General features: G+C 37.6%; 1 protein-coding gene across 1 annotated transcript in view; it reads left to right on the plus strand.

Moving 5' to 3' along the window:
• LOC124605593 (WW domain-binding protein 2) overlaps nucleotides 1–17,571 on the plus strand; it is a 135,381-nt gene that overhangs the window by 71,876 nt on the left and 45,934 nt on the right. The window contains exons 4-5 of the mRNA XM_047137381.1: nucleotides 13,135–13,287; nucleotides 15,366–15,485. Of these exons, the coding sequence (XP_046993337.1) occupies nucleotides 13,135–13,287; nucleotides 15,366–15,485 (273 nt within the window). The remainder of the gene's footprint in view (nucleotides 1–13,134; nucleotides 13,288–15,365; nucleotides 15,486–17,571) is intronic.

The raw sequence follows: 17,571 nt of genomic DNA on the forward strand, positions 1-17,571 counted from the left end.
CTGGCCTTTGCTATGTTGTTAGTCCCTTACATTTACACTTCAGTTGTCTTTCAGTTTACCAGTCTAGAGGAGTATTGTTTAATATATTACTTTCCTCCCTGTACAGCATCTGCGCGCGGGGGGGGGGGGGGGGGGGGTGTCATGTCATGGCATTGGGGGATGCCTCGCACTGTAGATGACCCAACAGGGGCCCCCTTCTGCTCCCCAGCCTACTAGCTGATCTGACCTACAATCACGTCATATCTCAGCAATGACTCTAACCTGAACCAGTGTTATTGCCCCAAATACCTCAATTCTACAATTTCTACACCCTATGGCAATAATGAAGAAGGGGGGGGGGAGGGAGAGATAGATAGATAGATATTTTTACCCACCTGACAGTGGCCCATATTTTAACTATGGTGGCAAATTGATTGGCCTGAGGTGGGTACTCGTACTGAGTACCTATCTGCCCTTTGTGATTGAAATAAATTCTGTGTTTCATAAGGGAGAGTAGATCGGACCACAAAACTTGATGATCCTTTCAGTTTTTACATTGGTTCTTGGGTCTGTGTGGAGGTAGAGTCCTCTTACTGCAATGTATGTTCCAGGAGGCTTCCAGTTGCAGTTGCTTTCCATCCTCACATTGATACATATATCTAAAATTCTTATCAGCATGTTATCCTTTAAACTGCAACATCATTTGTTTCTTTATATTATGCCATTGTTGTCACAACATGTACTCATTTTTCTGCAGAATGAACAACCCTTGCTAAATAAAGTGGTGTTATCAGTACTTTCTTCTTCTTGGCCATCTCCTGTGTTGAAGCCCCAAAACTACTCTAACTTTAAGATATGTGTACGTCCCTCCCCGTCTCCCTTTGTAATCACATTATTCAAGTAATGGACTGCAGTAACTGGTGGTAATAATAATAATAATGACTAGCTTATCAGATCCGTGTAGTAATAAAAAATAACAGGATACCCCAGTCAGAATTAGAAAACATCAAACAACAAGTACAACAAATACTGGAACAAAATACTGTACAGTCAGAAGAAGAAGAAAATACATTAATGGACTCGAACATCTCAGAGCAAACAAACCAAGAACAACACGGATCAATTAAACAATCAGAGGAAAACGAAATCTTAAGACAGCCACCAGAACAAGCACAAATAGAACACGAAATGACACACATGTTAGATATAGAAGAAAAATTTCAGCTGACATATGTAGAATACAAAGACACAAATACAGACATTAGACCAGGGCTTCACAACATACGTGCTCGCGGAGCAAGCTGTGAGCAGCAAGGCGCGAGCACGGAGCAGCGCGAGCACGCTACCCCCACTACCAGACCAGAGCGGAGAGTGGGGAGAGTCACGTGGGGGCACACAACAGCTGCCGCCAGTCAATGTAAATCAGCGGCCACCTGCAGGGATATCACTCTCGAATTATTACTGCGACAAATGAAACAGATAAATGAGAATGTACATGTGCCACATAATTTTATTACCTTAGTGTATGCCTCTACATTCGTATTAATTTGTGAACTGTTACACAATAAAAGGTGTCACTGAAGTATGGGATTCTCGGTTATCTTGTACTTTTTGCCCTTTACAATTGCGTCTATGTTCGGTGTAATTGTTCTTGTGCATTGTAGGCGCAGCGTGCAGTTTAAATTTCGATCAGACAATGCGTTTCTCAGGTGCATCTTGTTACATTTCATTGCAGAGAACAGTTGTTCGCAAACATACGTGGAACCGAACATTCATATTATTGTAGCCGCCAGTTTGTGCAAACAAGGAAATCTATCCTGAGGGAAGTGTCTGTAAAATTCCAAAATGTTTTTCTTGTTGTGAAATTTGTCTCTGTATTCTCTGTCACACTGCAGGTCAATAATTTCTAGTTGCAGCTCAGGATGAATCTCTTCAATATTCGCTGAATATGGAGAGGAGAACAGATCAAAATCACTGTCTAGTGCTGTCAGATCTTGAAAGCGTTGATCAAATTCTTCCTTAAGGGCAACTAAACTATGTGAATAACGTTCAGTCTTTGTGAACTTCTTGCATGGGTGATAATTTAAGAAAATGAGCTAGATTTCCTGTTTCCAGCTGACTCACCCAAAGTGTCAGTTTCATTTTAAAAGCTCGTATTCGATCTATGAAATGAGTAATTAGCAGGTCTTTACCTTGTAGTGAAATGTTCAAAGCATTGAGATGGCTAGTTAAATCCGCTAAGAACGCGAGATCACATTTCCATGAAGGCTCTTTCAATTCAGGAACACACATGTTATTTATTTCCATGAACGTATTTATCTCATCTAATAGGCAAAAAAATCGATTTAATAATTCGCCACGACTAAGCCAGCGGGCCTCGCTGTAATAAGGCAGGCTACCATACTGGCTTTCTACATCCTCAAGAAAGCTTTTAAATTGCCTGTGTTGTAGCCCATGCTTATATAATTGGTTGTGCGAACAACAACACTCATCACATTTTTTGGAGTGATACTCTTTGCACATAAGTTTTCCTGATGGATCACATAGTGAACGCCCCTTATTTCATTCGGCACGGTCAGTTTTTGCATTTTCTCCTTCAACAGCGAAACGAAATATGGTTTTTTCCCTGTCATCGCTGGTGCACCGTCTGTAGACACTGAAACTAAAGAATTCCACGACAATCCTGTATTTTCAACACTTTCTTCAACACTACTTAAAATATCACCTCCGGTTGTAGTGTTCTTCATGGCTACTACATCGAGGAGCTCGTCCCTCACCTGAAGATCTCTATTAACACCTCTAATAAATATGGCAAGCTGAGCTGTTCCAGTGATATCAACACTTTCGTCCAGAGCTAGAGAATAAGCCGTAAAATCTTTACAGATATTTGCAAGCTGGCTCTGGACGTCGTCTGCCATGTCCTGTATGCGACGCATAATGGTCGTGTTAGATAATGGCACAATCCGAAACTGTTCAACTTGAGATGGACACAAATGTCCCGCTGCAACTACCAAACATTCTTTTATTAAATCGCCATCAGTGAAGGAGCGCAGGGATTTCGCTAAAAGCAAAGCAATTTTGTAACTCACTCTGAGAGCTGCCTCAGTTGATTTTTCTTCGTCGTCCAGATCTTCTTCGGATAGCTTCCTTTTAAGTTTAATAACTTCCTGTGCACGATCTTGTCCATCACATTTTCCACTTCCGTAGTCTTTAGCGTGGTACGACATATAATGTCGCTGCAAATTAAATTTCCTAAAAGAATTAAGCGTTTTGTGACATACTAAACATTTTACAACACCATCTTTTTCTGTAAACAGATACAATTCCTCCCAATGGGGGTTGAACTGCGAAAGCATGGTTGGGGTTACACAACGGCGACTTGACATGATTCTTAACCAGCGAAGTGACTCTTACAGCTGATCGTAGTACTTTAAACATTACACAGTAGGCGCGAATTCAATAGGCACGCTGCGGCCCTATTCAAACGTGTGCACGCATTTCCCCTTCCTCCCCACTACGCGACCTTGCACCTGTTCGCGAGCATGTGCCTGAGCAGACGCGAGTACTCGCGCTCAAAACCGGCCAGTTGTTAAGCCCTGCATTAGACCATTCTTGCATCGACCACCAAATAACCCACAAGTCGTTTCAACAATAACAACATTCAACACAATCATACACAACAAAATAAATGAAAATACAACTTTGGAAAATTTACAACTACTGGTTTATATAGGAGCAGTCACTATACTAAATATACACACTAGGCATAGATCAGAACCAACCAACACACAGAAGAAACCCACAAAACCAGCATGGCAACACAGGCTACAGATCAGAATAGAAAAACTGAGAAAAGACGTCAGACAGCAAACACAATTTATAAGAAATGAAATATCAGACAAAACACGAAAAAGGTTAGGTAAAATCTCACAACAAGAAGCGATAGAGCAATTAGATGAAAAGAAGCAAAAATTACAAGCATTGGCCAAACAACTTAGAAGATACAAAAAAAGTGAAAATAGAAGGAAACAAAACCAAACATTCAACACAAACCAAAAGAGATTCTAACAGACAATAGCTAACACACACATTAAAATAGACAATCCACCAAACATAAGACATGGAACTCTTCTGGAGCAACATATGGTCAAACCTGGTACAACATAAGACATGCACGGTGGATACAAGCAGAAACAGACACATACAAGATGATACCACAAATGCCTGAAGCGATAATTTTGCAACATGAAGTCACCCGAGCAATTAATACTACGCACAATTGGAAAGCCCCTGGAAATGATAAAATAGCGAATTTCTGGCTAAAGTAGTTCACCTCAACACATTCACATCTAACTAAATTATTTAACAGTTACATTGCAGACACATACACATTCACTGATACACTTACACATGGAATAACTTATCTGAAACCTAGAGATCAAGCAGACACAGCAAACCCAGCTAAATATCGCCCCATGACGTGCCTACCAACAATATACAAAATATTAACTTCAGTCATTACACAGAAATTAATGGCACATACAACACAGAACAAAATTATCAATGAAGGACAAAAAGGCTGTTGCAAAGGAGCACGAGGATGTAAAGAGCAACTGATAATAGATGCAGAAGTGACATATCAAACTAAAACTAAACAAAGGTCACTACACTACGCATACATTGATCACCAAAAAGCTTTTGATAGTGTACCCCATTCATGGTTACTACAAATATTGGAAATATACAAGGTAGGTCCTAAATTGATACAGTTCCTAAACATAGTAATGAAAAATTGGAAAACCACACTTCATATCCAAACAAATTTAAATAATATCACATCACAGCCAATACAGATTAAGCATGGAATATACCGAGGAGACTCATTAAGTCCTTTCTGGTTCTGCCTTGCTCTGAACCCACTATCCAACATGCTAAATAATACAAATTATGGATATAATATTACTGGAACATACCAACACAAAATCACACATTTGCTATACATGAATGATCTAAAACTACTGGCAGCAACAAATCAACAAGTCAACCAATTACTAAAGATAACAGAAGTATTCAGCAATGATATAAATATGGCTTTTGGAACAGACAAATGTAAGAAAAATAGCATAGTCAAGGGAAAACACACTAAACAGGAAGATTACATATTGGATAACCACAGCGACTGCATAGAAGCGATGGCACAAAACAGATGCCTATAAATATCTAGGACACAGACAAAAAATAGGAATAGATAATACGAATATTAAAGAAGAACTAAAAGAAAAATATAGACAAAGACTAACAAAAATACTGAAAACAGAATTGACAGCAAGAAACAAGACAAAATCTATAAATGCTTATGCTATACCAATATTGACCTATTCATTTGGAGTAGTGAAATGGAGTAACACAGACCTAGAAGCACTCGATACACTTACACGATCACAATGCCACAAATATAGAATACATCACATACATTCAGCAACAGAAAGATTCACATTAAGGAGAAAGGAAGGTGGAAGGGGATTTATCGACATAAAAGACCTACATTATGGACAGGTAGACAATTTAAGAAAATTCTTTATAGAATGAAAAGAAACTAGCAAAATACACAAAGCAATCAATCATATAACTACATCGGCTACACCATTGCAATTTCATAACCACTTCTACAATCCTTTAGATCACATAACATCAACAGATATGAAGAAAGTAAATTGGAAAAAGGAAACACTACATGGCGAGCACCCTAACACAGCTACACATCGATCAAGACGCATCCAACACATGGCTAACAAAAGGCAATATATACAGTGAGACAGAAGGATTCATGATTGCAATACAGGATCAAACAATAAACAACATATATTACAGCAAGCATATTATTAAAGATCCCAATACCACAACAGATAAATGCAGACTTTGCAAACAACAAATAGAAACAGTAGATCACGTAACAAGCGGATGTACAATACTAGCAAATACAGAATACCCCAGAAGACATGACAATGTAGCAAAAATAATACATCAACAACTTGCCATACAACATAAACTAATAAAACAACATGTTCCCACATACAAGTATGCACCCCAAAATGTACTGGAGATTGATGAATACAAATTATACTGGAACAGAATCATTATAACAGATAAAACATCACAATCCTGACATCATACTCACCAATAAAAAAAAGAAATCAACACAACTAATCGAAATATCCATACCCAATACAACAAATATACAGAAGAAAACAGGAGAAAAAATTGAAAAATACATCCAACTGGCTGAGGAAGTCAAGGACATGTGGCATCAGGATAAAGTTGACATTATACCAATTATACTATCAACTACAGGAGTCATACCACACAATATCCACCAGTACATCAACGCAATGCAGTTACATCCAAACTTATATATACAACTAAAGAAATCTGTAATTATTGATACGTGTTCAATTACCCGAAAGTTCCTAAATGCAATGTAACATATACTGTACAGTTAAAAGGAAGTCACGCTCGATCAAGGTCCGCGTCACTTTCCATTTTTAACCAGACCTAAGGTCTGAGAAAGGAAAGAAGATAATAATAATAATAATAATAATAATAATAATAATAATAATCCCCGTGGAGGCCCGGGAAAAGAATAGGCCTCCGGTATGTTCTGCCAGTCGTAAAAGGCGACGAAAAGAACAAACCACTAATAGGGCTAAACCCCCTTTTAGTGTGATTAGTTGGTTCAGGACAGAACTAAAGAAGCCTCGGACAAGCGCCGTCATGGTCGGGGACGACGCTTGAACCCTATGCCCGCCCACAATGGTAACGACACTGCTAGCCAACTGGAAAATGATTTAAATCCAAATAGAGGTGTTTTGCAGGATATGCTTCCTGCAACCACCCTAGAAGGAAAACAAAGACAGAGGATGAGATGGTCAGATGAAGTTAATCGACACCTCATGTTCTGTTATTACCAAGCAACAAACCTAGGATCCAACACAACTGGATACAGATCACAAGTATACACAACATTTATTACCAGATACCCAGAATTAAAATTTTTAACAGAACGACGACTAGCTGATCAGATCCGTGTAATAATAAAAAATAACAGGATACCCCAGTTAGAATTAGAAAACATCAAACAACAAGTACAACAAATACTGGAACAAAATAATGTGCAATCAGAAGAAGAAGAAAATACAGTAATGGACTCAAACATCCCAGAGCAAACAAACAAAGAACAACACGCACCAATTAAACAATCAGAGGAAAACGAAATCTTAAGATAGCCACCAGAACAAGCACAAATAGAACACGAAGTGACACAGATGTTAGATATAGAAGAAAAATTTCAGCTAACATACATAGAATACAAAGACACAAATACAGACATTAGACCATTCTTGCATAGACCACCAAATAACCCACAAGTCGAAACAACAATAAAAACTATCAACACAATCATACACAACAAAATAAATGAAAACACAACTATGGAAGAGTTACAACTACTGGTTTATATAGGAGCACTCACTACACTAAATATACACACTAGGCAGAGATCAGAACCAACCAACACACAGAAGAAACCCACAAAACCAGCATGGCAACACAGGCTACAGATCAACATAGAAAAACTGAGAAAAGACATCGGACAGCTAACACAATTTATAAGAAATGAAATCTCGGAAAAAAAACGAAAAAGGTTAGGTAAAATCTCACAACAAGAAGCGACAGAGCAATTAGACGAAAAGATGCAGAAATTACAAGCATTAGCCAAACGACTCAGAAGATACAAAAAAAGTGAAAATAGAAGCAAACAAAACCAAACATTCAACACAAACCAAAAGAAATTTTAGCAGACAATAGATAACACACACATTAAAATAGACAATCCACCAAACATAACAGACATGGAACACTTCTGGAGCAACATATGGTCAAACCCGGTACAACATAACAGGCATGCACGATGGATACAAGCAGAAACAGACACATACAAGATGATACCACAAATGCCTGAAGTGATAATTTTGCAACATGAAGTCACCCAAGCAATTAATTCTACTCACAATTGGAAAGCCCCTGGAAATGATAAAATAGCAAATTTCTGGTTAAAGAAGTTCACCTCAACACATTCACATCTAACTAAATTATTTAACAGTTACATTGCAGACCCATACACATTCACTGATACACTTACACATGGAATAACCTATCTGAAACCTAAAGATCAAGCAGACACAGCAAACCCAGCTAAATATCGCCCCATAACATGCCTACCAACAATATACAAAATATTAACTTCAGTCATTAAACAGAAACTAGTGACACATACAACACAGAACAAAATTATAAATGAAGAACAAAAAGGCTGTTGCAAAGGAGCACGAGGATGTAAAGAGCAACTGATAATAGATGCAGAGGTGACATATCAAGCTAAAACTAAACAAAGGTCGCTACACTACGCATACATCGATTACCAAAAAGCTTTTGATAGTGTACCCCACTCATGGTTACTACAAATATTGGAAATATATAAAGTAGATCCTAAATTGATACATTTCCTAAACATAGTAATGAAAAACTGGAAAACCACACTTAATATCCAAACAAATTCAAATAATATCACATCACAGCCAACACAGATTAAGCGTGGAATATACCAAGAAGATTCATTAAGTCCTATCTGGTTCTGCCTTGCTCTGAACCCACTATCCAACATGCTAAATAATACAAATTATGGTTACAATATTACTGGAACATACCCACACAAAATCACACATTTGCTATACATGGATGATCTAAAACTACTGGCAGCAACAAATCAACAACTCAACCAATTACTAAAGATAACAGAAGTATTTAGCAATGATATAAATATGGCTTTTGGAACAGACAAATGTAAGAAAAATAGCATAGTCATGGGAAAACACACTAAACAAGAAGATTACATATTGGATAACCACAGCGACTGCATAGAAGCGATGGAAAAAACAGATGCCTATAAATATCTAGGATACAGACAAAAAATAGGAATAGATGATAGAAATATTAAGGAAGAGCTAAAAGAAAAATATAGACAAAGACTAACAAAAATACTGAAAACAGAATTGACAGCAAGAAACAAGACAAAAGCTATAAATACCTATGCTATACCAATATTGACCTACTCATTTGGAGTAGTGAAATGGAGTAACACAGACCTAGAAGTACTCAATACACTTACACGATCACAATGCCACAAATATAGAATACATCACATACATTCAGCAACAGAAAGATTCACATTAAGCAGAAAGGGAGGAGGAAGGGGATTTATCGACATAAAAAACCTACATTATGGACAGGTAGACAATTTAAGAAAATTCTTTCTAGAACGAGCAGAAACTAGCAAAATACACAAAGCAATCACCCACATAAATACATCGGCTACACCACTACAATTTCATAACCACCTCTACAACCCTTTAGATCACATAACATCAACAGATACAAAGAAAGTAAATTGGAAAAAGAAAACACTACATGGCAAGCACCCGTATCATCTAACACAGCCACACATCGATCAAGACGCATCCAACACATGGCTAAGAAGAGGCAATATATACAGTGAGACAGAAGGATTCATGATTGCAATACAGGATCAAACAATAAACACCAGATATTACAGCAAGCATATTATTAAAGATCCCAATACCACAACAGATACATGCAGACTTTGCAAACAACAAATAGAAACAGTAGATCACATCACAAGCGGATGTACAATACTAGCAAATACAGAATACCCCAGAAGACATGACAACGTCGCAAAAATAATACATCAACAGCCTGCCTTACAACATAAACTTTTAAAACAACATTCCTACATACAAGTATACACCACAAAATGTACTGGAGAATGATGAATACAAATTATACTGGAACAGAACCATTATAACAGATAAAACAACGCCACATAACAAACCTGACATCATACTCACCAATAAAAAGAAGAAATTAACACAACTAATTGAAATATCCATACCCAATACAGCAAATATACAGAAGAAAACAGGAGAAAAAATTGAAAAATACATCCAACTGGCTGAGGAAGTCAAGGACATGTGGCATCAGGATAAAGTTGACATTATACCAATTATACTTTCAACTACAGGAGTCATACCACGCAATATCCACCAGTTCATCAATGCAATACAGCTACATCCAAACTTATATATACAACTTCAGAAATCCGTAATTATTGATACATGTTCAATTACCCGAAAGTTCCTAAACGCAATGTAACATATACCGTACAGTTAAAAGGAAGTGACGCTTGATCAAGGTCCACGTCACTTTCATTCCGAACCAGACCTAAGGTCTGAGAAAGGAAAGATAATAATAATAATAATAGGGTGAGTCAAATGAAAACCTTAAATTTGTAGTAACAAATTGAAATTTTGTGCCGTTATCCTGTAAGTTGGTAAGCATGTGCAGAATGGCCTGTAGGTGGCAGCATAGTACAGATGCACACAAACACCGCAGTATCAGATAAAGATGGCCGCCCCACTTGCGACTTGCACCAGGAAAGAACAACCTTCTGTTATTCGGTTTTTGCATAGTGAAGGTGTGAAACCTATTGAAATTCATTGATGAATGAAGGTTCAGTACGTTGATGCATGTTTGACACAGCATAAAGTCTACGAATGGAGTAGGAAGTTCGCAAATGGTGTGACCTCAGCGGAAGGTGCTACTTGTCCAGGTCAGGCACATTGAGTTGTGACTCCACAGAACGTTGTGGCGGTCGAAGCCATAGTGAAGGAAAACTGCCGAGTGACACTGAATGACATTACAGCATGTTTACAGATTAGTCATGGGTCAGCACTCCGCATTGTGCATGATGTGCTCCAGTTTCACAAAGTGTCTGCAAGATGGGTGCCATGGCAGCTGACTCCTGAAATGAGAGAATGACTTGTTGATGCTTATGAAGAACTTCTTCAATGCTTTGAATGAAAAGGTGATGGCTTCCTTGCAAGAATCGTTACTGGGGACGAAACCTGGGTTCACTTCCACCAATCGGAAACGAAGAGAGCGAGCAAGGAATGGCGCCATTCCTCATCACCAAAACCAAAGAAATTTCAAACAGAACCATCAGCAGGGAAGGTTATGCTGAAACTCTTTTGGGACGAAAAATGGGTCATTTTGGAGCATTACATGCCTAGAAGGACCACTGTCACCAGTGCATCACACACAGATGTCCTAAAAAATCATCTGTGGCCTGCAATCAAATCAAAGTGACATGGATTGCTGTCAGCAGGTGTCCTTTTGCAACATGACTATGCAAGGCCCCACACTGCCCATACAACAGTTGCAACAATCACAGACCTGAATTTTGAGTGTGTTCCTCATCCACCATATGCACCAGACCTTGCCCCAAGTGATTTTCATGTGTTTGGACAACTCAAAAGACGCAATGAGAGGAAAGAAGTTCCGTTCTGATGAAGAGGTACGCCACGCAGTGCATGAGTGGTTGAGCGGACTACCAAAAGAATTTTTTTCTAAAGGGATTTATGCACGTTGTAAGTGCTGGAGGACTTGCATTGAGCATGGGGGAGATTATGTTGAAAAGTGATACAGCTTTGTACCACTTCTGCACGATAAATAATATTTAAAAAAATATTTAAGGTTTTCATTTGACTCACCCTTGTAATAATAATAATAATAATAATAATGATAATAATAGCTAGGATTCTGAGGCAGGTTGCTGTTTGTTCTCATTCTAACCTCCATTAACAGGTGAGTTTCTCAGAACAGTTTTCTCAGTTCGGTACCTATAGATTCACCATCATCATAGTCGTCATTCTGATTCCTCTGTTTTATACTTTTACAGTTATGACATTAAATTAATAGGAAAAGTACAGATATAATTGTGTTCACTACAGTACAATGTATACTCTAGAATATATTTCCATTAGGAGGTCCAATAAATTTGGACATAATTAAGTTATGTTTCCTAATTTCTACATCACCTAATTTGAATAGCTTGTATCTGAATAAGTTCCATGTTATTGTGGTTGTTCTTTGGTTACTAGATTGAATTAAGTGTGTTTCTTTTCAGAGATTATAATTCCAAACCAATTATATGTGGTTTCTTTCCAGGTATAAAAAAAAATTAGTGTACATTCAAGAAAATTCTACTCTTCTTTGGACATTGGCTCATTATCTCATTGTTTTGTCGTCCACATGTTTGTGTTTCTTTCTTTACACCAACAGACACAAATCAATTTTAGTATTGTATATGATTTCCAAAACTCTAGTCTTGAATAAGTCAGTCTTACGCAGGTTTTCCATCGTAAAGGAAATCCTAGCCGGCCTTTACATTATATAGACAAATTACTTTGCATAATATGTGTGATTTGCTGAGCAGTTAGAGCCATTAGAGCATGTGGATGTGGTTAAAACACAAATGTTCTGAGAAGGAGGATGCAAATTAATTTTTTTTTCTAAAAGTAATATTATTTTGCAGGAATAGTAATGAATTAAGATAATTAGTAGCAAATATAACACACACGAAAAAGTTGTACTTCAGCAGGGCTGAGTATCCAGCAGTATGACTAATATTTTGTTTTATATTTTAAAAAATTGATGTGTATATTTATGTATAGAACATTTTTTCATGCGAAGTTGAACGAATTGTACCAAGTTATGTTGTGATTTTCTACTTAAATGTTTTTGTGTTTATGCAACAATATTACGAAAAGGATAGTTGCTACTCGCCATATAGCAGAATGCTGAGTCACAGATAGGCACAACAAATAGCCTGTCACAAAATTAGCGTTCGGCCCATAAGACATTTGTTAAAAATAGTGCACACACACACACACACACACACACACAGCCTCAGCTTCTGTGGCTTCAGCTGCCACAGACTGGGGTTGTGTGTGTGTGTGTGTGTGTGTGTGTGTGTGTGTGTGTGTGTGTGTGCGCATTGTCTGTTTTTGACAAAGGCCGCCTTGGCTGAAAGCTTATTTTGTGACCGTATTTTTTTATGCCTATCTGCGACTTGATGTCTCCGCTATGTCATGAGTAGCAACTATCCTTTTCATAATATTTTTACATTCCAATTGGGATTTTCCATTGTTTGAGTGTTTACTTAAACATTCCTTTTATTAACAGCATCTCGCAATGGACCGCCACCAGATTCACCACCACCCTATTCAGCACCTATGGGGCCATGGTATGCTGCTCCTCCACCTGCCTACACACCACCTCCCACTGGTTACTATGGTTGGGTACCTCCAACAAATGTGTTTCCTGATGCACCACCTGGTATGTAAAGTGTCTAAAAATGTGTTACTCAGTATTTTTTTTTTCCAAGGTATTTTATTTTTAAGATAAAGACAAAATTTGACATCTAGAACATAATTGTTTTCCAGACAACTGAAAAAAATAGTTTCTTAGTTAAAACCAGGTACTTTTAAACCCAATTAGAAGGCTTCTCTCTTATGTCCTGCAAGAATACTTCCTGTCCAGGTAGTTCAAAAAATTGCGCTTGAAAAATCACTGAAACGGGTGACAGTGTATGAGACTATTCTCGCAGTCAGGCTTGTTACCTTTTTCAGCCTGCTACATTTCGTCTTGCAGGTTTTCTCAACTCATTCTACAAGGTGGGCCTGAAAAGTTTAGTGAAAGGTCTCAGAAAATAAATGAAACAAGAGTTGCAAACAAAACACAATTTTTGTGTTCAAAGTAATCACCATTAGCCACAATACACTTACGACACCAGTTGTAAAGCTGTTGGAAACGTTTCTTGAAGACTCATTCGAAGCACTGTGGTTAGGCATTGTTAATTATCCGCTACATCTGTGAATGTCAACAATAGTGCTCACACTGTCTTTGCTTATCTTCAACTCTTCTGCTCTCATTTTCAAAGACAGCCAGTGATTATCCGCAAGCTTCCGTCACAGTCATTCAGAATTGTTTGGGATTGTGTGTTGACCCGAACACAGCCCATCCTTGACACTGTCCTGTCCATCTCTGTTGTATGTAAACCATTCAAACACACACTTCTTACTCACTGATTCAGCACCATACACTTTCACTGACATTCCATGAGTCTCCATCACAATTTTCTCTAATTCGGTGTAAAGCTTCATGTTAACACATTGCTCCATTTTGCAGTGTATAGATGAGGCATTAAACAGTTGGGGTACACATTACAAGTTTTAAATACTTCATTAACTATTTCTGTACAAAATTTCTGAATATCTGAATTTAGGGTTCTGTTAGCTGCATGGCGAGCAGCAATGTGTGTTATGAAGCTACATGATAAGAAGTAACATACTGTAATAGGTCTCAGTATTTACAGATTAGGTAAATATTTTTTTAGAAGAATATTATTGTAATCAAGAAAATATTAATATGATAATAGCAGATAAATAACAACTGTGTAGTATAACTAAGGAGGCAGTGGCTTAAGTAGCAGCTTTTTTCTAATTTACTCAATCAAATTTCAATTATCCTTGCACTATGTTTTCAAAATGACACTCTACTAATATAGGGGGCAGTCAAATGTAAATGAGACGAATGGAAAAAAGTAAGAAACTGTTTATTATTTCAAAAGTAATTGCAATAACTGTTAGTACATTTATCCCGCTGTGAAAAAGATTGTCAATATCTTCATCAAAAAATATTTGCAGTTGATTATGAAACCATGATTGTACCCAAGAGTGCATCTCTTCATCCAGAGCAAAGCAATGAACATTAATGTATTTCTTCATGGCTCCAAAAATAAGGATATCACATGGAGAGGGATTGGGACTGTGTGGAGAATGTGTATAGACTTCACAGCAAAGCATCAGCAGCATAGTCGAAATGGCAGGCATGCCTGCTGCGGGAGTCATGATCTTTTTCTTTCACTGCAAACTAAAGTACACCATCAAGTCCAAACACCCAGGAATGTTGATGGACTGTATTATTCTGTTGCAGCATAATGCCAACACACACACTGCTGAGATTGTTTAGGCTATGCTGCAGAAGTTTTGTTCGGAAGCCCTTACACATCCTCCATATGGTCGTGCTATCTCTCTGTGCGATTTCCATATTTATGGAGCTCTGAAGAAAGATATTTGTGGCCATTGATTTGCTTCGGATGAAGAGATGCATGCCTGGGTGCAGTCGTGGTTCTGTTGGCAGCATCAAACATTTTTCCCTGAAGGCATTGACTATCTTTTTTCCATCTGTCTCATTTTTGTCTGACTGTTGCTTAAAACATAATGCCTATTTCTCACATCTCTTGAAAAATGTTACACACTGTGAATTGTTTCTACTGCAGTAAATTTTGACCTTATTCTGTCCTTCCAACTAAAAAAAAAAGTCAGTGTGATTGTTACCTTTTTTCATTCCAGCAAACTCAGTATTCATGACAGACATGCCACCCCCATATCCTGGTATTACTGGTTATGCTGGGTATGCTACAGCTCCTCCATCTGAAGCAACTGGTTTCACTCAGCCGCGTTCTGCTGCTGGTAAGTTTACTTAGTTAATAAGTTACTGGCATGTGATATCTCACTGTGTGTGCTGTAATCTGAAAGAACACTCCATTATCTCAATGAATGGCGCACTGGCCATGAAAACCAGATCTTGTGTTAAAATCTGTTTCCTTTGAATTTTTCAGACATAGAACATTCATCTTGGTACATTGAGCTGAAATGTAATGTTTTCATTTACAGTTTCTGTATGGCTTTTCTGTGTGGTTTTTGAATCGGTACCGGCCACAAATACTATTTTGTTCTCCAAATTCAAAATTTTGCAAGTGTAAACCTTCATCTTATTTTGGCAAACTGCCATTACCATTTTTTGTGTTATAAAGTGTATATTTATTTATACATCAATAGACAATAAATATTTTATGGCTGCTCTTCAGCGGTGCCTTAGAACTCATCACTGCCTCGTGTTCCACCTATCCTTGTAATTCACTTGTGATCCTGCTTGTCTTGACTCTGCAACGTTTTATCTTGTACTTTGGTGTAATCTGTTCATTTAGCAAGTCGTTACCAATACTCATAGTCTGTTCCTATTTCTTTGGTATATTGATATTCTCGCACCAGTCACTTTATTGATAGGTGGGGTTTTTCAGTCAGTGGATTCTTTCCTTAATATCACTATATTGCTAAAGCTTACTATGCGTTGTGTGTAATGAGCATTGTAGCTTCTCTGTGTGGTTCATTTTATTTCTAAACCATGTGCCAGATTTGTAATTAATAATACTGCGTTATACTATTTTCTGCATGTTATATTTTACTAAATGTCTTCTCAAGTTCCTCCGCTTGTTCTTCCATAACAATTTTGATTCTCCCTGTCCAGTTAGAAATGGCAGTTCATGTATTTTCTACTGTGCATTACATCTCCTCTTTAATTTCCGTAGATTATTAACATGTAACTGGTAAATAATACTTCCTATGTTTTGAGGCACTTTGTTATAGTTGTAAATTGTTTTACAGTTGTTAATGTAGCAGAATCTATTATTTTACAGTTTTTAATGTAGCATAAACCCCTCCCCAGTTAACCATGGACCTTGCCGTGATGGGGTGGATTGAGCACTTAGCAATACAGATGATAGGGTGATACATGCAACCACAGTGGTGGAGTAGATGTGGAAAGGTGTTCTTGAAGAGGGATAACAGCCTTTCCAGTAGCTGCAGGGGCAACATTCTGTGCAATTGGTTGATTTGGTCTTGTAACTTTAGCCAACATGGCCTTGCTTGCTGGGACTGCAGCCGACTGAAAACAAGGGAAAACTAAAGCAGTTACTTTTTTTGAAGGCATGCACCTCTTCTTTATGGTTAAATTATACCGTCTTTGGTAAAATAGGCCCCCATTCAGATTTCCAGGCAGAGACTACTAAGGAGGACATTGTCATCAGGAAAAACAAAACTGGATTCTACAGGATGTAGTGCAGCATGTGTTAGATTCCGTAATTGGATAGGAAGGTTAGAGAATTAAAAAGGAGAAGTGAATAGGTTGAAGTTATATTGGGAATTAGTGAAGTACAGTGGCAGGAATAACAGGATTTCTGACAAGGTAATTACAGGGTTATATAAAAAAAATCAAACATGGTTAATGCAGCAGTAGGTCTAATAATGAATAACGAAATAGAAAAGCAGGTAAGGCACTTCAAACATTACAGTGAATGCTTTTCATGGCCAAGAGAGAATGAAGCCAATACCCACCACAGCGGTAAAAGTTTGTATGCCAACTAGCTCTGTAGACTATGAAGAGATTGAAAAAGTATATTATAAGATAAAATAAATTATTTGGATAGTTAAGTAGATGAAAATTTGTCATGGATGACTGGAATTAGATAGTAGGAAAAGAAAGAGAAGCAAAAACAATAGGAGAATATTGACTGGGGGAAAGGAATGAAAGGACAACACATCTGGTAATATTTTGCACAAAGCAAATTTATTCTGCAAGTAACTGAACTGCCTCTTCTGAACCGTCTCTTAAATTCTTCCAGAATTTCTTCTTTAGCTCTCTTCTTTTTGATAATTATTAAGATCTGTAAAGGATTGCAGGATAATTGTACATAGCCTAATTGAGATTATCTTACTC

Source organism: Schistocerca americana, chromosome 3, assembly GCF_021461395.2.
Source record: "Schistocerca americana isolate TAMUIC-IGC-003095 chromosome 3, iqSchAmer2.1, whole genome shotgun sequence".
NCBI lineage: Eukaryota > Metazoa > Arthropoda > Insecta > Orthoptera > Acrididae > Schistocerca > Schistocerca americana.